This window comes from Carcharhinus amblyrhynchos, chromosome 1 (assembly GCF_965287045.1).
Source record: "Carcharhinus amblyrhynchos chromosome 1, sCarAmb.v2.hapA, whole genome shotgun sequence".
Lineage (NCBI taxonomy): Eukaryota > Metazoa > Chordata > Chondrichthyes > Carcharhiniformes > Carcharhinidae > Carcharhinus > Carcharhinus amblyrhynchos.
The window spans coordinates 127,352,618-127,376,715 of NC_137324.1; the positions used below are offsets into that span (position 1 = coordinate 127,352,618).

The following is a 24,098-nucleotide window of genomic DNA, read 5'->3' on the forward strand; positions in this document are numbered from 1 at the left end:
ACCATATTACTCATTTGCACAATAGATAGAATGTCTTTTTGGCTTGACAACAGCATCCCATTGGTGAAAAATACACTTGCGTTGCCACTGCATAATAGCAGCTTGAAATGTCTAGCTTAACCTGTTACTCAGACTTTTGAAATACATTACCTTTTCAGGTTAATTTAGGGTAGAGTGGACAGTTTTCAGCGCCACAAGTGATGGCCTTAGGATCATTTGTGAGTGTGTTCAGTGCACAGCAAACAATGAACTGATCTGGGTTACCATTATCCCACTTTGCCCCCTATTTCAAAGTCAAGCTTGCATAGTGAGCAAATGGCTCGGAGCCTATTTATGAAATTGCCAATAAGGTAAATCTTGTAGCAGGTGGAGCTGTAGCAATCCCAATGCATTTATTAACCAATGAAGTTTGATTTGCAGTAGGCAATTGTAGAGAGCACACATGTGGATTTCTCAACGAAAACACTGAGGAAAGGGTACATGTTAGACTGCTGTATTTCAAAGGCTAATATGAGCGCAGATCGGAGTGCATTAACATGTGTAAAGAATTTTTTTTACTTGCAGCTGCAAATTCAAATATAGTAAACATGCCATCCATATACAAAGTGTTGGATGTCATTTCATCAAAACCATTTCAGGTGGCACGGTGACACAGTGGTTAGCACTGCTTCCCCATAGTGCCAGGGACCTGGGTTCAGTTCCCGGCTTGGGTCACTGTCCGTGTGGAAACATTCTCTCCGTGTCTGCAAACATGCTCCAGTTTCCTCCAAAAATGTGCAGATTAGATGAATTGGCCATGCTAAATTCTCTCTCAGTGCACCTGAACAGGCGCCAGAGTATGGCAACTAGGGGATTTTCACAGTAACTTCATTGCAGTATGAATGTAAGCCTTACTTGTGACTAAGAAATATACTTTACTTTTACTTTACTTTCTGATGGAAATCATGGCAACACTGTCTATTTGTGCATAACCTAGTGTCATTAAAGCTGAATTCAACTGTATGAATTATGTTCATAAGTTCAATTAATACAGATTCAAAACATGGTGGTGTGTCTAGATTGTCGTGATATGGTGATGAGGTGCAAATATCTATAGCCACCTTGAGAGGCACACTAGTGAATAGGCTCAGAATATTGAAAGAGCAAATAGAAATGGCATCGCTGTCAATATGCATGTCATGTATGGTCTTCACAAAAGTGAAGGAATACTTCACAGCGCATGTGCAATGCTAACTCAGAACAGGTTCGAGCAACTTATTCAACCATTTGGCCCATGATTGTTTTGCAGAACCAGTAATTAATAATTAATAGATAAATTATCCTGTAGGATAATGGCTACCATGTATCATATGACCTGAGGAGTGGGAGACAAAAAACTTCAACAATGTGTCTGTTTTCTCCCTGGTAATTTAGTTAACTAAATTTAAATTCCATCAGCTTATGTGGATTGGCCATGCTAAATTGCCCCTTAGTGTCCAAATATGTGTAGGTTTAAGAGGATTAGCGGGGTAAGTACGTGGGGTTATGGGGATATGGCCTGGCTAGGGTGCTCTGTTGGAGAATTGCTGCAGACTCAATGGGCTGAATGTTATTCTGTGATTCTATTATACCACTTACCAAGGTGGGATTTGAACCCATGACCCAGAGCATAAGTCTGAATCTCTAAATTACTGGTCCAGTGATATTACCACTATGTCCCCTTAATACTATGCTATGAACTCAGTTCTTTTTACAGCCTCCCCCCCCCCAACAATTCCATTGTACATTCCAAGAATCTTGAAGATTCATTCACTTTTCCAGTGATCAGCTCAAAGAATGCCACCTCCCTCTAAAATTCACTTTAATTCTTCTGTGTTTCAACTGTTCTCCAAGATTTAATATCTCTGACATATCTTTCTATTAGTTTTTTGTTAAGTTACCCTCCAAATTCTCTTCAAAATCTCACAACCATGAATTCCTCAGCTCAAACTTAGGCCTCACTACATTCTCCAAGCTAACTACTTTTCACCATGAAGTCTAATGCAGATTTCTTCCTCTAACTTCAAGCTAGGCAAATTTTCCAGCTTCTCTCTCCCTCATGAGTTCCAAACTGAGCTTGAGCCCCCAGCCACGTTCTGTGTGGTGAATTGTAAAGTTAGTACTTTCTTTGCTTAAAGTGCAGGCCTGACTAATATTTACTTCTTTTGCTCTCCTGACTCAGTGAGCTGTGACTGACGCAAGAACAAAACTGCAACTGCCTCTTATTAAAAATGCAAATAAATGAAACAAAAGACCCCTGGAGCCCATTCCCATGACAGTGGCATACTTTGGAGATCAAACAAAACTGGTAATGGGCAATGAAAATAACAACTGTGGGAGTTCCACAAGTGACAGACCTAACAGCATAGAATCGCCAGAGACTCCATTTTGTACCCCTTAAGTGGTTTGATGGGCTTTGACACCACAATACCAGCAGCAATGCATATTATCTAATTTATAGTCCCTTGTCTTCAATATTCTATCTTTTCCAAGTATATAATACACACAATAACATGGTTCCTGCTTTATTCTCAGCTCTGCTTCAATGACAGAATATTGTGCCATCTGGCAAGAGCCTCGCTTGTTATCTCTTTGCTTGAATTGTCAGTGTTCTAAACTGTCAAACAGAAAATAAAACATTCAACCCAACCCCACTATAAATTAGCTTCCTATTTACCCTTTGCTTCTTAAATATTCATCTCCGTGACAACCCTAGGTCACATGGGTACTTCATAGTCTCTAACGGTGTAGGAAACCAATTAACCCACTTTCCTAGCCTACTTTTGCTTTAAATGGACATCACACAAAAACAAAATACATGCTTCCCAATGCACATGGGCCATGACAACATATCCAAGTTTGCCAATGACACAAATATAGGTGACACAATAAACAACTAAGGAATATTGAAAGATTAAGTGAAAGTAAAATCGTGGCAAATGGATTTCAATGTAGGCAAATATCACTTCATCCACTTTGGACCAAAATATGATAGCAAAAACAGTGACAGTCCAAAGAGTCTTGGGATCCATGTATATAACTCACTAAGATATCATGAACACAGATAGAAAGTAACTTAAAAGGTGAATAGAATGTTAGCCTTCATACCTAGAGACTAAAATGCACGGAGGTAGAAGTTCTGCTACAGTTATATAAAGCGAGAGGTTACGTCACACTTGGAGGACCGTGAGTACCGCACCTTAGCAAGGTTATAATGGTCTTGCACAGTTTTATCGGAATTATACCTGGATTCCGCGGGTTACTTTACAAGGAGAGATTACATAAATTAGAGTTCCCTGGAATTTAGGTGGTTGATGGTAATTTGATATAAGTTTCCAGGGTATTCAGGGGAACAGATAGGCTAGATAGAGAAAAACTATATTTCCTTATGGTCAGGAATCTAGGACTAAGGGGCATTGTATAAAAAATAGAGCCACCAAAAACTGAGACACTTCTACACACACAGGCTGATAAAAGTTTGGAATTATTTTCTGCAAATGGTGATAGACGTTAGATCAGTTAGCTTTAAATCTGAGATTGAAAGACAATGGGGTATTTAGATAAGGGGTGATGGCAGCAGTATGGAATCAGGTTGCAGATCAGCCTTGATCATGTGGAACACCAGTGGAATAGCTCCTGGGGAGAATTGGCCTACGCCTATTTTTAGGCTTCTGAGTGCCCTTTGAAAATAGTGGCATTACCTGAATGCTGAATCTACTGATCTCATTTTGAAGCTTTTGATGTCTCATTAAGGCCAATTTAGTTGGGCAAAATTTGCCCCACTATGTGACCAGTTAGGAAAAAACATTTCTAATGTTGCGCAGGTTGTAAATTATACTGAACTGCATAGGGTAATTTATTTAAACTGAAGAGTAAAAGCTTTTGGACTAACATTTTCCAATTTCCAGTTTCAGGATAAATGAAGGAAGAGATCTGTTTTGTGTTTTTCCTGACAACATTACTCTACTATGACAGATTTTTATTCTAATGTTGCATAGAGATAGTGAAACATAATGCATTACTTTTATACAGAATTGGTATGTTTTGGCACTGGATAAAAGCAGTATGACAAAAAGCTTAATGTTTTGACTTTCTAGTGCAAGCAGTAGACTTAATAGTTGGGCATCTTGGAAAATAAGTTCAATATTGAAGCCAAAAGTCTATTTCCTACTCTGTCCTACAATTTCTGTACACTATAATCAGTGAAATAGGAAAGATTTCGGAGAATTTCAAACCTCAGGTTGAAGTTTTGAAAACTGATTGGGAACTTCAGTTATTCTCCTCTGATTCTGGGGCAAAAATTGGGTTTGGGGGAACAATTTTGTGTTGTGATCCCTTGTGATTGATCTCTATTGGAAGTACACTGGCTGGTAGATTGATCTTGAAATACCCATCTAAAATATGAGGCTATGCCCTTTAAAATTCAAATTGAAGGTTTAATGGCTTCACTGCCAAATTTGGAAACAAAGTGATCTGAGCATCCATCATGCATATTTCACTTAAATGTTTCAAGATTCACAGCAGTTTGATGAGCAGTCCTTGTCATTGCCAGCTATTGTCTTCTATTGATAGAAGACAGTAGAGACGGGGTGTTTATGAACATTAGGATACAGATATGTTCAAATCATAATCAATATTTTATCTTTTATTCTTTGATACAGGTGGTCACTCTTCTGTGGTTCTGAGCATAAACTCCCGGGAAACGCACAATTACTTGAGTAGCTGATGTTTGCTCTGGATGTAATGTTAAGACTCGCCTCCATTTTGTTTTGTTCCTGGGGATGGGAGGAAGTGAGGCAGTGAGATGAACTCCATTGTTTGATGGGACTGTGGGTAATCTTGCCTCCAATAGTTACTAAGTCTTCAATCAAGCATCAGCGTGTTAGAAGTACCCTTACAGAGAGAGTGGCATCACAGAATGGAACCCAGAAGCTATTACTTTTCTGCCAGGCACTGCATCTTCATATGAATGAGCTCTACTGAGCTGGAGAAACAAGCTGCCTTCAAAATGTTGTTAAGTGAACCTCTCTCTTTCCCTTCTTGCAACCTATTTGAGAAAAAGAAAGGTACATTACATATCATTTGTGACTTTCCCATTTGGACATTTACATTATTTCCATTCGAATGAATGAATTTTTTTACATCTGAAAGATTTTTTGATGTGGTTTTAAAAGGATAAATAAGTTGTCAACTCTCACCTTGGGTGTCAGACAGTCTAGTTGTTGAAGCATACAGGAGTAAATTTTTGTCTTCACTGCATACCATAGAACCTGCCACTTGAGGAGATTCAAATCAAGTGGTTCTATAATGGGTAGGTGATTCGTCCCACCTGCTGACTCCTCCCACTGCAGGGAATACAAAACTTGATCCCCTAGTTCACTAGCCCTGCTCATGGCGTTCCTATCCTGTTATAATTTTACATAAATTTTCATTCTGCTTCTCCAATTAATATCAACATTTTGGACTTCCCTAAAGTATGATGTAACCTTTTGAAGTTGCCTTGTGCTATGCTCTCACAGAATGTCTTGCCACTGTTGGGGAGGTAGTCACTTGATTTGATCATCCATTTTAGCTGACAGTCCAATTTGAAAGAGGAAAGACTATAAGTTAATTGGCTGTAGCATTTTCCTTTCTTGGTCCTCTGAGACAGAAGAAAAATGTTTTCTCTGCAAACTCAATTTAATACAGAACTATCAAGTGGCATTCAGTCAGCAATAACCTGCTCAGTTTAGGTTACCAGGCCACTCAGCTCTTGATCTCATTACAGCTTTGGTTCAAACATAGACAGATTCCAGTTGTGAGCTGAAAGTGACTGCCCTTGACAGCAAAGCAGTATTTGAGTGACTGTGGCATCAGGGAGCCTAAGTAAAATTTAACTTAATTAGGAATCACAGGGGTGGGCAGGAAGGGGATGCTCTCCATTGGTTGGAATCCTACCCTGCACAAAGGAAGGTGGTTATGATTGCTGGGGCCAATCAATTCAGCCCTATGACATCACTGCAGCAACTCCTCAGGATAATGTTCGGGGCCCAACCACCTTCATCCACGACCTTCCCTCAATCATAAAATTGGAACTGGGGAAATTCACTGATGGTTGCACCATTTGCAACTCCTCAGATACTGAAGCAACCTGTGCCTGCTTGCAGCATGACCTGGATAACATTCAGGCTTGATAAGTGGCAAGTAACATTCATGGCCATCAATTTAACCATCTTCCCTTGAAGTTTAAACACATGACTATTTCTGATTCCCCCACAATCATCATCATCCAAGGGGGGTTTACTAGAAATTTAACTGCACCAGCCACACATAAGCTGTGGCTATAAAAGTAGGTCAGATTCTGGGAATTATATAAGTTACCACCTGTCTCCCCAAAACCAATTCACCATCTACATGGAACAAGTCAGGTGTATGATGGAATACTCCCCTTTTGCTTGGATAAGTGCAGCACCAATCAAGATTCCAGAAGCTCAATTCAGGGAAAAAACATCTCTCTTGATCAGTACACCATCCACCCACTTCAGACATTCAGCACTTTCACCACTGGCGCACAGTGGCAGCAGTGTGTTCCATATAGAAGATGCACTGCAGACCTTGTCAAATCTTTCAACAGAAAATCGATGACTTGTACCACTTGGGATAAGGGCAACGAATGTATGCACCTGCAACTTTCCTTACAAGCAATGCACCATCCTGACTTGGAAATATATCATCATTCTTTCACTTACTGGGGCAAAAACCTGGAATTTCCTTCCTGCTGTGGATGTACCTACACCATATAAACTGCAGCAGTTCAGGAAGACAGCTGGCCACCATCTTCATAAGGGATAGAGAGCAAATGCCAATTTTGCTGGTAACACTCAGACCAGGAATGAATTTTTAAAACAGATATGACTTTTGAATGTCAAAATTGAAACCATTTTATTGAGTGTAACTGAAACGTTCTTGTTTGTGCTTTATCTCCAAATATTCAATTCTGGGAGTCACATGGGAGAACGTTAAAGCCCTGGAAAGGATGCAAAGGAGATTTACCATATCGATACCAAGATTGAGTGACTTCAGTTATGTGCAACAGCTAGGATTCTTCCCCTTAGAGCAGAGAAGTTTATGGGAAGACTTAATAGAAGTTCAAAATTAATAATGGAATTGATATAGTGGGTGGAAAGAAATGGTTTATATTGGCAAGATTGTAAGCAGTCAGGTGTTAGATATGAGGTAATTGGCACAAAGGGTGAAGTGAATTTTTTTTCATGCGAGTTTGTTACAATCTGAAATGCGCTACTTGAAAAGATGGAGGAAGCAAATTTGAGAGTAACGTATAGAGACTTGAAAAGGAAAAGATTACAGGGCAATGGGCAAAGAGCAAGGGGTGGGACTAGTTGAATAACATCACAGAATGATTCTGGTTTCCAGATGTCCCCAGCCTTTGTTCATTCCATCCTTTCAGAGTTTTTAGCTAATGCAGAGTTCTTTTTTAGCCCTCCTCATTATTTATAGATGAGACAAAAGGAAATCCACAAATGTCAGAAAGTTTAAAAAAAAACAGAGCATCTGAAAAGAGGAATTAATACAATCAACAATTTCACAGCACAACATTTGAAAGGCAGTGGTATAATCAGACAAAGCATGAATTTACAGAAGGAAAATCATGCTTGACCAATCTATTGGAATCCTTTGAAGATGTAACTAGTAGAGTTGACCAGTTGGATGTGATTTATTTACAGTAAGAAGTCTGTCAACACCAGGTTAAAGTCAAACAGGTTTATTTGGAATCACAAGCTTTCGGAGCGCTGCCTCTTTATCAGGTGAGTGGAGAGGTGGGTTTCACAAACAACCTACCTCTCCACTCACCTGATGAAGGAGCAGTGTTCTGAAAGCTCGTGATGCCAAATAAACTTATTGGACTTTAACCTGGTGTTGTGAGGGCTTCTTACTGTGCCCATCCCAATCCAATGCTGGTATCTCCAAACCATAGTTTATTTAAACTTTGAGAAGACTCTCAACAAGGTCTCGTGTAGCAGATTAATATGTAAACTTAAAGCAAATGGGATTGTGGGTATTGTCTTGGGATGGATGGAAAGTTGGTTGGCGGACAGGAAGCAAATTGTTGGAATAAATGGATCTTTTTCCTAATGGCAGGTAGTGACTAGTGGGGTACTGCAAAGATCTGTGCCAGGACCGCCAACCGTTCACTTTATATATTAGCGATTTGGACAAGGAAACTAAATGTATCATCTCCATATTTATAGATGATACAAAGTTTGGTGGGAGGGTGAACTGTGAGGAGGGTGCAGAGATGCTTCAGCGTGATTTGAACAGACTGAGTTAGTAGGCATATGCATGGCAAATGCAGTACAATGTGGATAAATGTGAGGTTGTCCACATTGGTAGCAAAAATAGGAAGGCAGATTATTAATTGAATGGTGCAAATTGAGAGGGGTGGATACTCAGCGAGACGTTGGTGTCCTTGTGCGTCAGTCACTGAAAGTAATCATGCAGATACAGCAAGCAATAAAGAAGGCAAACTCTATGTTGGTCATCATAGAGAAAGTATTTGAGTATAGGAATAGGGATAGTTAACTGCAATTGTAGAGGGCATTGGTGAGGCCACACCTGGAGTAATGTGTGCAGTTTTGGTGTCGTTATCTGAGGAACCATACCCTTGTAATTGAGGAAGTCCAGCGAAGTTTTATCTTGGGATTCTTGGGAAAGCAGGTCAGTCAAATGAAGAAACGCTAAGTCGGTTAAGATTATATTCATGGGAGTTTAGAAGACTGAGAGGGGATCTCATAGAAACTAGTAAAATTCTAACAGGATTAGACAAGATAGATTCAGAAAAACTGTTCCGGATGGTGGGGAGTCCAGAACTAGAATAAAGAGTAAACCTTTTAGGACTGAGGTGAGGAGAAATTTCTTCATCCAGAGAATGATGAATCTGTGAAATTTGCTACCACAGAAAGTAGTTGAGGCCAAAACATTGTGGGATTTCAAGAAGGCATTACATATAGTTCTTGAGGCTAAACAGATATAGGGGGAAGGCAGGATCAGGATATTGAATTTGATTCACCATGATCATATTGAATGGCGGAGCAGGCTTGATGGCTGAATGGCCAACTTCTGCTTCGATTCTTTATGTATGTTTCTATGTAATTGAAGCAAGTGAAAATTGTTGCTTTTTCAAATATGTGTGTTATATTTAGAGTTCTATTAATATTATAGTCACACTTATAATTCCATCAAGCTATGATAGAAGTGGAATGTTACTGGTAGCTTCCCTGTGTTAACATGGCCAATCTAACCACCTACGTTTGTGTTCAGTTGTAGCTGCCCTGTATCCTTAACCCTTCCTCTCTTCCTTCTGTCTCTATCTGTCTATCTGTCTCATGGGATCAGTGCAGTTTGATACAAGGTTACTGACACTGGTTTTCTGGTACTGTATCATTGCTCCACTGAAGACCTCATTTAATATGCTATTTCTATTTGATGCTGTTTGTAATGACCGTTAGCATCTCCCTGGTGTTGTAAATCATCTTTGCTGTACAAACCATCGATTTAATTACAGCATGGTCAAATACCACAATGAATGATATGTTGATCGGATGAGATAATGTCTCACTTCATCTCAAGGAGGTTCACGTGGAACATAAATACCAGATTAGACATTCTGGGCTGAATGATCTGATTATGTGCTGTGTAAAATTCTATGTAATGGAGACTGAACAGACATTATTGCAGTCTTACACACGTCAACTGGTAAAATATTGTTGATAAGGTTGTTTGTGCCTGACAGTGAACAGACTGAGGACACGTCTTTCTAATGTTTAGCTGATGAGACTAAATCAGTTATTTTTCTTGCAAAAAATATTTCTTATGGACATTTTGGAAGAAAAAGTTTTGATTTATCAGTTTGGGGCAGTGATTTGCAGGCTATCATTGACTTAGTCTTGGCCTAAGACAAAGGCTTTATACCACCTTAATTTTTCTCTTATCCCTACAAAGCCTCTTGCCTCCCTGTTATTTCTTTCAGCTGGATGGATCACATGTTGTAAGCCATGAACATCTTCATGATTACCATAAACATGACTGGCTGACGAGGCTCTGTTGGTTTGTTTACTTCTAACGGGAGCTTCTCCTAGCAGCCCAGCTTTAGGAAACCCTTTGTCATCAGGCTTTTTCACAAATTCTGGGGCTGCTGCCATATTGGTCTTAAACATCAGCAATATAGGTCGCACAGTAACAGACACAACTGGTAGCTTGTTACAAAGGCTTAGGGTTGAACAACCTCAGAGACTGGGCAAAGTTTGCACACCCCTAGGCCCAATCTGTGCTGTTAGAGCTTGGCTCAATCCAACTGGGAAGTTCCCAGAATTGGGTCAATCCTCTCCTTGGAACTATACTCTCTAACAGCCTGGCATCAAGAGCTGTGGCCTTGAGGAGCTGCATAGACAAGGCTACCAGTGTCCTTCTGAGGAGGAATCACAGTAGTCATGCAAACCTAATAGATATGAAAATACATGTCAACAAAACTTCCTCAATAAAGTGTGCTATTGTAAGACTTTCTTAATTGAGCTTTTTTTAAAAAATGGAAAACACCATGCAGGAATCCACTGTCATGGCATGAATTATCTGGAGTTCTGTCACAATGAACATGGAGTTCAAATTGTGAGATATTAGGTAGTTACACTGAGTTCAGGTTGTTTGGTTGTAAAACCAGTGCCCTTACCATTAAGCATTTGTGCTGGATGGTATCTGAAAGATTCAGTGTCCATTTTTTTTTAACCATCTGTACTCACAGCTGCACTCTGTACCAGAGACCAAATGTTTTCAGTGTTTCATTTTGAAATTTGCAATTTTGGCTCTTTGTACGGTACTTGTTGAAAGGCTACTTTTAAGTAATTCAAATAACACGTTTAATTGAAAAAAAATTAAAAGCACTTTTATTGATGAACATATATATACTCTTTCACACTGTTAAACTATATATATAGTTTATATAAACATTGCAAGTCACCATGGTATTTCCAACAGGAAGAATACTTCTTGAATTCAATGAGAGCTTGGCATCACTGTTGGTGCAGGGAGTGGCAATGAACTGAAAACATTTTGGTTACCTGTGGGTCAAGAAAACCTGTTCGTATGATGCACTCTGCAGTACAAGTGGTGATACTGCACACAACACAGATATATCCATAATTGTATGATTGGTAAACGGAGTCTGTTATTTGTACATTGCTTTTGTATATAATTTCCCAGGTCACAATTTTTTTTTTGTAGTTATAGTAATGTTTGTAGACTGCTAGACCTACTTGTTGCAACAAAAAGATAAACTCTGTATATTTATTTGTTTGGAGATGCTACTTATAATTGTTAACACAAATTTACAATTTGATTGAGCAGTGTAATCGATCATCATTTGATTGTCTGTTTCTGTCTAATTTCAGTGCACAGAGAATACGTGCACAAAAATGCCTGAATGCGGTACTTATTTTGTTTAACGGGATCTTTCAATCTTTATATTTTGATTAATGCACTGTGCATAATTAATTTTTACAAACTGTCAAGCTAAGTAGCGTGTTGTGTATTCGATCGCATTCAAAGGTATGCCTTTATGTGAATGTGAATGCACTTGAAATTTTGTTTAATAAACACATGAATCCAAAATGCACTCTAGGTTGGTTCTTTACTTATAGTGTACAGCATGTTGTGGTTTTCCTGTTAATAACATTTAATATAGAAACCAAAAGACATATAATTGGTCGGTCTCGTATATACCTGAATAATGGTTGGTCAATCTAGTACATACCCGAGTAATGGTCAATCTTGTATATACCCGAATAATGGTCAATCCTGTAACCTGAATAATGGTCAGTCTCATATATATCCGAATAATGTTCAGTCTCATGTAAACTCTTGTCCAAAAATCCTTAATTTTTCATAAGTCTCATGTGATAATTGACTCCAAATCTTTCAATGACAGCCCATTCTGACTTGGCTCACTGCCCAGGTTTGTGTTCAGAGTAATACAGCAGAGAACAGGATTTGAAGCAGGAGTTTTCTGATCTTTCTTTCTGTGTAGATGAGAGTGCAGCTTGCACCCTGAGATATTGGGGAACTTCAGTAGAAATCTAATTTCTCATTGAAATGATGGAGTTATGATTGGAACAAGCTGCAGAGTCAGTGTGCACAGCAACGTATTTTAGCTGTAAGCATATTAAACTTTTCCAGAAATGAAACTAAGCTCACTGAACTGCCATGAACTATTGCTCCACTGGAAAAAAAATGGGATGATTAAAAACATATCTTTAAAACTTCCTTCATACTCCACTGAGACCGAAAATGCAGCACAGTTCTCTGCTGCCTTAAAACTTATGTATTGATGGGATGCAGATGTCGCTGACTAGACCAACATTTATTGTCCATTTCTAATTATCCATGAGAAGGTCTTGGTGAGCTGTCTACTTGAACACTACAGTTCATGTGGCTTGGGAACACCTATAGTGCTGCTAGAAAAGTGTTTCCAGAACTTTGACCCCACAACAGTGAAGGAATGGCAACACGTTTCCAAGTTAGGATGGTGTGTGGCTCGAAGGGGAACCTGAAGTGGTAGTGCTCCCATGTGTCTGTTGCCCTTGTCCGGCTAGACGGTGGAAGCTGTGGGTTTGGAAAGTGCTGTCAAAGGACTCTTGATGGTATACACTACAGCCACTGTGTGTCAGTGGTGGAGGGAGTGAATGTTGAAGGTAATGTATGGAGTGCCAATAAAGCAGGTCAGTTTGTCCTAAATGGTGTTGGGTTTCTTGAGTGCAGTTGGGGCTTCATTCATTAGGCAAGTGGAAATAATTCCATCACACTCCTGATTTGTCATAGATAGGCGTTAGGGTCAGGAGGTGAGTTACGCGCCACAGAATTCCCAGCTTCTGAATGGCTTTTATAGCAACAGTATTTATAAGATTGGTCCAGTTCAGTTTCTGGCCAACATCAACCCCCAGAATAGCAGGGAATCGCGAATTCTCTCCAGGTGGAGATGGGCAGTGCTTGGCAATAACCGGGCGGCACGGTCACACAGTAGTTAACGCTGCTACCTCACAGTGCCAGGGACCCGGGTTCGATTTCTGTCTTGGGTCATTGTCTGTATTGAGTTTGCACATTCTCCCCATGTTTGTGTGGATTTCCTCCGGGTGCTCCAGTTTCCTCCCACAGCCTGAAAGACATGCTAGTTAAGTGCATTGGTCACGCTAAATTCTCCCTCAGTGAATCCAAACAGGCGCCTAGGGAATTTTCACAGTAACTTTATTGCAGTGTTTATGTAAACCTGCTTGTGACACTAAAATAAACTTGTGTGGCATGAATATTATTTGTCACTGATCAGCCCAAGCCTGAATATTATCCACAAAGCTGTTAATTGTGAGATCACTTAGCTCTATCACATGCTGCTTGTGCTGTTTGGCACACAAGCTGTTGTAGCTTCATCATGTTGATACCTCATTATTAGGTATGTCTGGTGCTGTTCGTGGCATGCCCCCCCTGCATTGAACCAGGGTTGATCCCTTCATTTGATAGAAATGGTACAGCTGTGGATATGTGGGCTATGGGTTTACAAATTGTGGTGTGTACTATTCTGCTGCTGGTGGCACACACCAGCAGATGGTCTCCCAGTCTTGTGCTTCTAGATCTGTCAGATAGCTATCACATCTAACACAGTGGTAGTATCACACAATACAATGGAGGGTACCTCAATATGAAGATGGGCCTTTGTCTCCACAAGGACTGCAATACTGTTATGGACTGTTGCATCTGCGACAGATTATGGAAGACAAGGTTAAACATGTTTTACCTTCTTGTTGGTTCCCTCACAGCTGTCACAGACCCAGTCTAGCAGCGATGTCTTTTTACGACTCGGCCACCCCAGTCAGCAGCAATGCTACAGAATCACTCTTGTTGATGGCCATTGAAATCCCCTACCCAGAGTACATTCTGTGCCCTTGACATCCTTAGTGCAAGGCACAGTTGAAAGCATGAAGTTTTCCTCAACATCTCTGACCTGATGCCATGAGACTTTAAGGATCCAGAATGGGTGTTGAGGCCTCCCAGAGCAAGTCCTTTCAGATTTCATAACAATTTTGATACAGTTGAATGCTTTACTAGCTATTTTAGAGTCACCCACATTGCTGTTAGTCTAGTATCACATGTAGGCCAGAGCAGGTGACGATGGCAGATTTCCTTCCCTCAAAGACATTCGTGAATCTGTTGGGTTTTTACAACAACTGACTATACTTTCATAGTCACTATTGTTAAGACTAACTTTTAATTGTAGAATTATTAATTAAATTTAAGTTTCACCAGCTGCTATGATAGTATTTGAACCCATAATCCCCTGAGCATTAGCCTGCACCTGTAGATTACTTACTCCGCCAGTGACATTCCCACTCTGCCATCACACATCCGCCAGTTGTATGAACTGCAAGCATCAGTAAAAAATTTCATCAAAGTCGTGATTGTAAATGACTTTAAAATTGAGTTACAGAAATTTGACTTTTACACGAGTAGTTACTGTACATAATTGCCCCATGAGCATGTGTAACACAATGTTTGACCAAAAAAAGCATTCAATTAAGTCTTGGTTTGAACACTTTTGATATTGAGGGTCAAAAGTTATGAACCAGAAGATATGTTTGTTAGTTTCTCAAAGACTATAATTCTGTTAGGGTAATGGTCATGCTGTCATGCATTCCATATAATTGTGATTTTAAAAGTTTTGGTTCAATGTTGTATTTTATATTTTATATCAAACATGACAGCTGAAGAAATCTGCATTTGATGTGAGATTATATTTGTGATATAGGTGTTTTTCATCTGATCAGTCTGTAAATATCAGTTATTCACCATAGGTTGAATTTTAGATTTATCAGCCCAGACTTCAGCTGGTGATCTTAAAAATGCAGAGGCTACCATATCTCTGAAATCAATACTTGCAAAATGATTTGGTGTTCAAAGGCGTTTGAGAAAAATATTAGCATTATAAGAATATAATGAATGCACCTGGGCCATGGTTTTGAACTGACCATTTTTAATCTGTAAAATGAAAGCCTGTTTTCGAGCATTGTACCAATTCAGCATGCTAGCGTTGGGCAGAGCACTGATATTTCTACATAGAATCTTACAGTGGAAAAGGAGGCCATTCAGCCCATTGAGTCTGCACCGACCACAATCCCACCCAGACCCTATCCCTATAATCCCATTTATTTAAACTAGCTAGCCACCCACCACCACCCCCAACCACCCTTAAAACTAAGGGGCAATTTAGCATGGCCAATCTGCCTAACCCACACATCCAAGCGTTTAAAAGTATTGTTTCACAAAATTCTAACAAGAATACAAAGAAAGATTTTTTTTAAAAACTGCTTTGAATAAGAAATCAACCTCTCTGCCACTCCCAAAGCAACAAGATAGATGTGTTGTATCAGTCTAAATTTAAAATCTTTCTGGAAGGAGACATATTCTGTCTGCTGCTGTGGTTTGGGGAGATTCAACCAGTGAACCTAATGGAGTACCCCCAGGACAGACAATTCAAAGAGGCATTTTTTGCCTGCACACTGTGCCCTCTAACCTCTAGTTCTGAAGAGTACTACCAACCACTGGTTTGCTTGTTAACATTTGGCTTTGAGGCAGTTGTAAAAGTGGAGTTTATGTTTCAATATTACCAGTAAGAGGAAGAAAATCACATGACTTCCAATGTACAGAAATGATTCTGAAAATTTCGGGTATTTTATTTGCTGCTAAAAGCAGTAGTAGATATCTTGCCTAGAGTTGACCAAAAGATCATCAGCAGTACCTATCAGCTAAAGTTCATAACCTGTCAATGTGTGAGCCTGCTCCAAACACATTTAGTTGTACGCAACACATCCTACAGTATTCATCAACTGTGGGTTACACTTTATTAAGGCAAAGTTAGCACAAAAAGAATCCAAATCCTTTTATTTATTTTATTTTAATATACAATGTATTTTTGTATTGCATTAAAAAACTGATATTTGGAATAATACACAAAAAACATTAACAGCTTACAGATAAAAGTAACAAAACACTAAGGTGCAGAAATAATAGGATATCATTTACAAGCTTGGTTTATACAAGGTGTATTATTGTCACTTAATTTAGTTAAAAACAAAAATCAGTAAGGTTACAGTCCAGCACTTGGCTATGCCTACTGAGAAACCAGATGCTCTATATACATCACAGTGAAACTGTGGAGCGAAACCTCTTGGTTGACTTGCATTTGTCGTCAGCAAAGTTTAATAAACTGTCTTATATACAGGATATTTAGTCACAGCACAAAAGATAATAGATGTGCCGAATAGAAAATTCAATTCAATTCCATTCCTAAATATCAGCTAAATCAGGCCTAGAATACAAGGAATGAATTAAGTTCAGATGTGGTATACAATATTTCAGCTTAAATTCACACATTCACTCATTCATGCCTTTGTTTCTCATATAATTTGTTTTTTCTTTTTGAATGAGCTCCACCCTTGCGGTTGGCTGCCATATGGTGGAGTCAAGTGTCTTGTTGTATGATGAACTGGTAATTTATTCATAGGAGCTTAGAGCCTAGCAAATATTGGCAGGTAATCTCTTTGCGGGGGGTGGGGGGGGGCAATAAAGTTGACTATGCTTCTCCCCACCCCCCTGCTTTGTTTACTGATTTCATTGGCTACCAATATGGTACAGGATTCTCAGTGCCTGAAGCATGTGTGCAAAGAACAATGGAGTCCAGCAAAAAAAATCCTCATGAACTTGCTAGATTCCTCCTGTACAATTTGGCTGAGTGACACACTGGGAAATAAACTTCAATCAAAAAGCTCTGACTTAATAGTTGCACTATTATGCATATATTATTTTTACAATATTGCTTTCATTTCAAGAGGATGAGAGAATTCCACACACATTTACATTTGGCTTTTAAATAAACAAAGCAGGGACAAAATGTCCTTGGGAGGTTTTTTTTTAAGAGAATAAAGTCTGCTATTCATTAATTATAATTCCTGAACCCATCTTATTTTCTGGAGTCAAGGGCATTTGTACATATTGAACAAGTAGCCACATCACTAATGACCCAAGTAGGAGGCCAACCTTGAGAATCTTGATGGGAGTGGGGACGTGGGGATGGCTGCAATATAATGATTCCAGATCAAAGAAATTTATCAGACATGAATTAACTTTTTTTTAAAGCCAATTTTCATACTGCAGACTGATCACTGAATTCACACTCCAGTCACACACCATTTTGCCTGCTAAGCTCATGTAAGGAATTTGCGCAATGAGGATCCACAGGCCATCAATTTGCATCAATTCTGTGTGTTACACACTGTGTGCCAGGAATGCAAATTTCGTAAAATGATTCGTTTAAAACATATTCAAACTCTATGAGAAACCAAGTTCAGGAACAATAGAAGTGCACAGCTTCGTCAGTTACCTTAAGCCTTCAGACTCCGAAGACAGCTTACTGGAAACGCAAGAAATCTCACTGCATCAAAAAGGAAAATAATTTACAAAAGCAAAAGTAGAATTAACAATTTTTTTTTGCATAGAGTTGCTGTTTTTTCTGGAAATAAAAATCAGAGAATTGCCCATTTACCTTTCTAAATTCTGATCTGTTAAAGTCAGTTTTCCACTGGCAGCTAATTAATTTCAGAAGCAAGGACAAATAAATAGTAGCTGACGATGACAAACCTCCAGCAGTGATTGTTCTGCTCATCAGGCAGCCAGCTCACAAGTTAATTGAACTAAGTAATTGTGTACGAACTTCAAAGAAAAAAACAGCTTAGTGAAGTTTGAAACTAAATATTTGCTGCTTGGTAAAGTTTATGTTGAGGAGGGAGGTCCTCACTTAAGCAACAAAGGCAACAATAAGACAGTGTATCATGCACAAAATCAATTTCATGTCAACTACTTAGGAGTAACTAACTGAAATACTCTAAAAAAGTTACATGATTTAAAGAATGCAAATGAGAAGATACTACTGTAAAGTAGTAGCACAAAACATGGACATGATGACAAATAGTAGCTGTCGATTTATATGCAAAAAGTACTACTGGTGAAAAAAAAAATTCAGGGTGCAGCAAGTAGAAACCGAATCGAGCATGTATTATGCATTCTATAATAGGAAATAAATTCATTGGGTAAAATAATTTTTAAACTATTGTGGCAGAAATTAATGGCCCATTTTTGAAATCATAATTGACAGCAGGTAACCATGGTATAGTAATCAGGTGGCCCGGGTATCAATGTAATAATTACTGTGAGCTGCTGACTCTGCCATGGGGGGTCTTGCTGCTTTTCTAGGCTCCGGTTTGTGCAGGCTATTTCACCAATTATAGCCTGTGTGAGTTGCAGTTTCTACAGTAACCCCTATGATCCCTTTAAATTGGGCTACTGCAGAGCCAGAAAAACTAGTCACAGCTTGTGCAGGCCAATTTAGCTTAAATAATTTAGCAAATAGATCCTGAAACAGATACAAGAACTTCATTTCAAGATTGAAATAGTGCTTGTGTGAATGGACACCTAAAAAAAAAAGGATCCTGACAAATTTAGCTATGATCCAGCTCACTAGCAGTATTTGAATGAGGTCACAAACCCAAATGTGGTCCAGGCCTTTTAACATTCCACCAACTTTTATACTCTTTGCAAACAGAAGTTGAGAACTGCCCTGACTATCTCTTTGTTGCCAATACATTGTGTGTTTGCTTTGTATATTCAAAAAAAAGGATTGTGATTCCAAAGCACTTCACCAAGCACCTAGGGACTAAAGCACTGATGATGGCACATTCTTTCATTATTAGCCGGAGGCAATGTGGAACAGCTATTCAAATTATAGAAATGTACTTGTTCATATCACTATATACAAGGTCTAGGTCTATTGCAATGCATCGGTATTTGTCTTTGATTTTCTACTAACAGACAGCCCATAATTAATGCTTATTATTAACAGACTCCCAGCTGGAAGAAAAAAATGATCCATTTTGTTTTGCCCTGGGAGATATTAATTAGCTTTATTGTTAGATAAATATTACATTACCAAATACATTTCTACACCACATTTACTGTCCACAGTTACACAGACTGACTTCTTGTGGTTTGGCACTAAAGATCATAAGTAAAATTTGTGTTGTATTTGACCAAGTCGGGAACATTTCAAAAATCTGGATATTAAATGGGGATTGAAGGCAAGCCAAGAAATGTTCTGCATAACCCTTGTCACACTAATGCCTCACAGAGGCTCCATCATAATTTTGTGGTGGAAATCAAGTCACTGAATCACATTTGTACAAAAAGAGAACTCTAATCCTCAGCAATATTATTTGGCAATTAGCAATTCAGCAGTGAAAAGACTGATCTTTAGACATTTTGAAAAAAACATGGTCACTTTTACCTTCTAGTCTGGTGCTATGCAATTGGCCTCCTCTATCAATAAGACTGGTTACAATCAAAGCTTAATTCATAAATTAAGTTTGTTGCAGAATTAATCTATGATGCTGTTTACAAGTTTTCAGGAATGCCAAAACAAAGTGAAACCAATAGTTAAACCTTTAAAAAGTAGTTGAAGTGGTGTTGTAAATGAACGTAAGGAAGAAAAGGAATAGAAGGATACATTGCTACAGTTGGATGAAGTAAGGTGGGAGGAGGTTGGATCCTAAGCACTAGCATGAACCTTTTGGGCTGAATGCCCTGATTCTATGCTGTAAAATATTACTTATTAGAAGATGAGGACAATGAATTGGCAAAAATAACAGATAATGTAAAGCACAGTAACTGGGTGGCATTCCTTCTGACAAAATATACTTTTGTTTATTGGAACATATTTGTAATGCTTTCCCATATCAACTATTTTGTCAGACTCTAAAAATTTTATTTCAGATGTGATAAAATGTCTTTTTATCATTGTATTAATAACTAGGGCAAGTGATCTGGTGAGATATCACACCTCACAACACGTTCCATAAATTTCTAAACTTTCTGTCTGGGCATTGCAACTTATATGGAAAATTTGGAGCCAGTGAAAATATGCACTTCTGACTAGATATGAGCAGTAACAAATCATTTGCCCTACCAAGAAGAAAAACTCATATGATTATGTCTAAAACAAAAGCAAAATGCTGCAGATGGTGAAAATCTGAACAAAAAAGGCAAATGTAGGAACCACTCCGCAGGTCATTGACCTCTGTTTCTCTCTCCTCCCAGGTGCTGCCTGACTGCTGAATGCTTTCTGTATTTTCAGCTTTTAACATGATTATGGCAGCTGAATAATACTGGCACAAAATGCTATAAATGACTCTGAAATAAACATAGAACAGCCAAGTAGGTCCATTCCCATTACTGATATTGGGGATTGATCATCGATGCTATACAGAAACACAAACCCTATCCAAAAACTAATCATAGTTCACATTTTTTTTTGCCTTTTTCATATTTTATATTTAATTCTTCACTACTGAAGTCATGGAAATCTCAACAAAGCATTTTTAAATATGGACTTCAAATAAAATTATACATAATTACATGTTCTTTGAAGTACAAAAGCACATCAACTATCTTACATCAAAGTTCAAATTCTTTACCAATATCGCTCGTCTTTATATCAAAATTTGTCTGTGTATCAAAACCCTCTTCACAGTAGGTGAAATTAATTACTATTTTAGAAAAATCAGTGGAATGGCACAAACTGTGGTAAATGACAAGTACAATATCTTGATTCTGTGACTGAACAAATGTTTTTAAGAACCAAAATCAGCCTTGCATGGAAAATTGCAAGCAATGATTTTTACCTTTAATGAACCAATACAAGATGGGCCCGATTTTAACTCGATAGCTACATAAATTGGTTTTAACTTGAGTTAGAATAAGGTCCAAATGTCTTGTAGCAAATCACACATTGCTCCTGGAAAACACTTGAGTGTCTCATCTAGATAGGGTAATGATAAAAATGTGCAGCAATTTTCAAAATGGGCTGGGTGGTACAGTGGTTAGCCCTGTTGCCTTACAGTGCCAGTGATCCGGGTTCAATTTCTGGATTGGATCACTGTCTGTGTGGAGTTTGCAAGTTCTCCTCGTGTCTGCATGCATTTCCTCCAGGTGCACCAGTTTCCTCCCATGTTTCAAAGGTGTGCAGGTTAGGGGGATTGGTCATGGTAAATTGTCAGGGGGATTAGCACAGTAAATACGTGTGGTTATGGGGCTAGGGTCTCGATGGGATTGTTGTTGATACAGACTTGATGGGCCGAATGGCCTCTTTCTACACTGTAGGGATTCTATGATATTGCAGAACATAATGGGGCCACGGTTGTATTATGTAGCTTTTTCTTTGAGGGAGCACCATATACAAACTACATTTCTCTTTTAATATAATCATAACTTAAAAAGGCAATTTCTAATGCCTTTGTTGTAATAAATATATACTTTTCTGTTTGTATTTGGGGTGCTTATATTGTCATTCCTTGTTTGTTTTTTTTTAAATTGTGACATTTCTTCACTAAAATGACATGACATTCTTGAATAAACACCCAATTTGTAGTGTTCACATGGCACCATACTTAGCCAATCAATCAAATATGGTTGGGGGCTCAGGTTAATGGGATGAGGATGCCATAAAAATATCTGCCATATTGATCCAGAGCCATAAAGAGACACTTCAATATGGAATAGCTGCTAGCTTTCTGCAAGTTATTTGAGAGCCATGTAAGCTTTGTTGGTTTTTGAACTGTAGGACTCAGTAGCAGTGCTTCCAGTCTGGTACAGATTGTTTAAGGAAATAAATATTGAAAAAGGGAACTCTTCCTTTTTTCTGTTTTTATGTTCCAGTCTTCAGCTCCCATTCCTATAAAACAAAATGAAAACACGAGCACAATTATTAGTTATTTTCCATTTGAATAAAATATTGTAATCTTTCCAAGTCTATTTTTGTTTCTCAAATTTCCTGATTTTTATTTTAAATAAGAAAAATGCCATATGAATGCTACTTGGTCATTGAGTTTACAACTACAAAAACCAGCTACGATCAATGTTCTCTCATGAGGTTTTTTGGTTTTTCTGTTCAAGGACAAGGCATCATAACAGCCTGGGTAACAGGACATGGCGATTTGATGCAGTACATGTAGCGTACTTGAAAAAAAAAGGGTGGCTTTAGGGGTATGGTTCTTAAATTCTCTATCATGGTGGGTCTCACGCAACATAAGAACATAAGAAATAGGAGCAGGAGTGGGCCATCTAGCCCTTCGAGCCTGCCCCGCCATTCAATAAGATCATGGCTGATCTGTCATGGCTCAGTTCCACTTTCCCGCCCTCTCCCCATAACCCTTAATCCCCTCGCTTATTAAAAACCCATCAACCCGCGTCTTAAAAATATTTAGCGAGGCAGCCTCCACCACTTCAATGCGCAGAGAATTCCAGAGATTCACCACCCTTTGAGTGAAGAAGTTCCTCCTCAGCTCCGTTCTAAACCGCCCCCCCTTTATCTTGAGGCTGTGTCTCCTAGTCCTACTGTCCTTTCTGAGCGGGAAGAGTCTCTCCACCTCTATCCTATCCATCCCATTCATCATCTTATATGTCTCAATGAGATCTCCCCTCATTCTTCTAAACTCTAACGAGTACAAGCCTAGTTTAGCCAGCCTCTCCTCATAGCTCAACCCCCTCAACTCTGGAATCAGCCTAGTAAACCTCCTCTGCACTCCCTCCAAGGCCAAAATATCCTTGCGTAAGTGCGGCGACCAAAACTGCACACAGTACTCCAGCTGCGGCCTCACCAATGCCCTATACAGCCGCAGCAAGACCTCCCTACTTTTATATTCAATCCCCCTCGCTATGAAGGCCAGCATCCCATTAGCCTTCATGACCACCTGCTGCACCTGCAGGCTGGGTTTTTGCGACTCATGCACAAGGACCCTGAGGTCCCTCTGCACCGTCGCCTGCTGCAGTTTTTCGCCACGTAATAGTCCTTAAGAACATAAGAACATAAGAAATAGGAGCAGGAGTAGGCCATCTAGCCCTTCGAGCCTGCCCCGCCATTCAATAAGATCATGGCTGATCTGTCGTGGCTCAGTTCCACATTCCCGTCCTCTCCCCATAACCCTTAATCCCCTCTCTTATCAAAAACCCATCAACCCGCGTCTTAAAAATATTTAGCGAGGCAGCCTCCACCACTTCAATGCGCAGAGAATTCCAGAGATTCACCACCCTTTGAGTGAAGAAGTTCCTCCTCAACTCCGTTCTAAACTGCTCCCCCTTTATCTTGAGGCTGTGCCCCCTAGTCCTACTGTCCCTTCTGAGCGGGAAAAGCCTCTCCACCTCTATCCTATCCATCCCATTCATCATCTTATACGTCTCAATGAGATCTCCCCTCATTCTTCTAAACTCTAACGAGTACAAGCCTAGTTTATTCAGCCTCTCCTCATAGCTCAACCCCCTCAACTCTGGAATCAGCCTAGTAAACCTCCTCTGCACTCCCTCCAAGGCCAAAATATCCTTGCGTAAGTGCGGCGACCAAAACTGCACACAGTACTCCAGCTGCGGCCTCACCAATGCCCTATACAGCTGCAGCAAGACCTCCCTACTTTTATATTCAATCCCCCTCACAATGAAGGCCAGCATCCCATTAGCCTTCATGACCACCTGCTGCACCTGCAGGCTGGGTTTTTGCGACTCATGCACAAGGACCCCAAGGTCCCTCTGAAGGACCCGAGGTCCTTCCTACCATTATTCCTACCAAAGTGGACCACCTCGCACTTGCCAACATTAAATTCCATTTGCCAGTTCCTGGCCCATTCGCCCAGCCTATCTAGATCCTTCTGCAGACTCTCCACACCCTCCACGCAATTTGCCGTTCTACCAATCTTGGTGTCATCAACAAATTTCGACACCATACACTCGGTTCCCTCCTCCAGATCATCTATATAAATGGTAAATAGCTGAGGCCCCAGCACCGACCCCTGGGGCACTCCACTAGTCACCAACCGCCAATCCGAATAGCACCCGTTGACCCCCACTCTCTGCCTCCTATTTGACAACCAATCCTCTATCCACGCTAACAC

The 24,098-nt window shown here is 39.5% G+C and overlaps 2 protein-coding genes across 9 annotated transcripts in view; one reads left to right on the forward strand and one right to left on the reverse strand.

Moving 5' to 3' along the window:
• The window catches only part of sorcs2 (sortilin-related VPS10 domain containing receptor 2), a 591,285-nt gene extending 583,485 nt beyond the window's left edge, over nucleotides 1-7,800 (forward strand). For all 5 annotated transcript variants that reach the window (XM_080192200.1, XM_080192208.1, XM_080192218.1 and 2 more), the window contains one exon: nucleotides 4,680-7,800. In XM_080192200.1, the coding sequence (XP_080048326.1) occupies nucleotides 4,680-4,744 (65 nt within the window). In that variant the 3' untranslated portion in view covers nucleotides 4,745-7,800. The remainder of the gene's footprint in view (nucleotides 1-4,679) is intronic.
• Nucleotides 7,801-16,034: 8,234 nt separating this feature from the next.
• afap1 (actin filament associated protein 1) overlaps nucleotides 16,035-24,098 on the reverse strand; it is a 243,103-nt gene continuing 235,039 nt past the window's right edge. For all 4 annotated transcript variants that reach the window (XM_080192292.1, XM_080192272.1, XM_080192282.1 and 1 more), the window contains one exon: nucleotides 16,035-21,889. In XM_080192292.1, coding sequence (XP_080048418.1) covers nucleotides 21,863-21,889 — 27 coding nt within the window. In that variant the 3' untranslated portion in view covers nucleotides 16,035-21,862. The remainder of the gene's footprint in view (nucleotides 21,890-24,098) is intronic.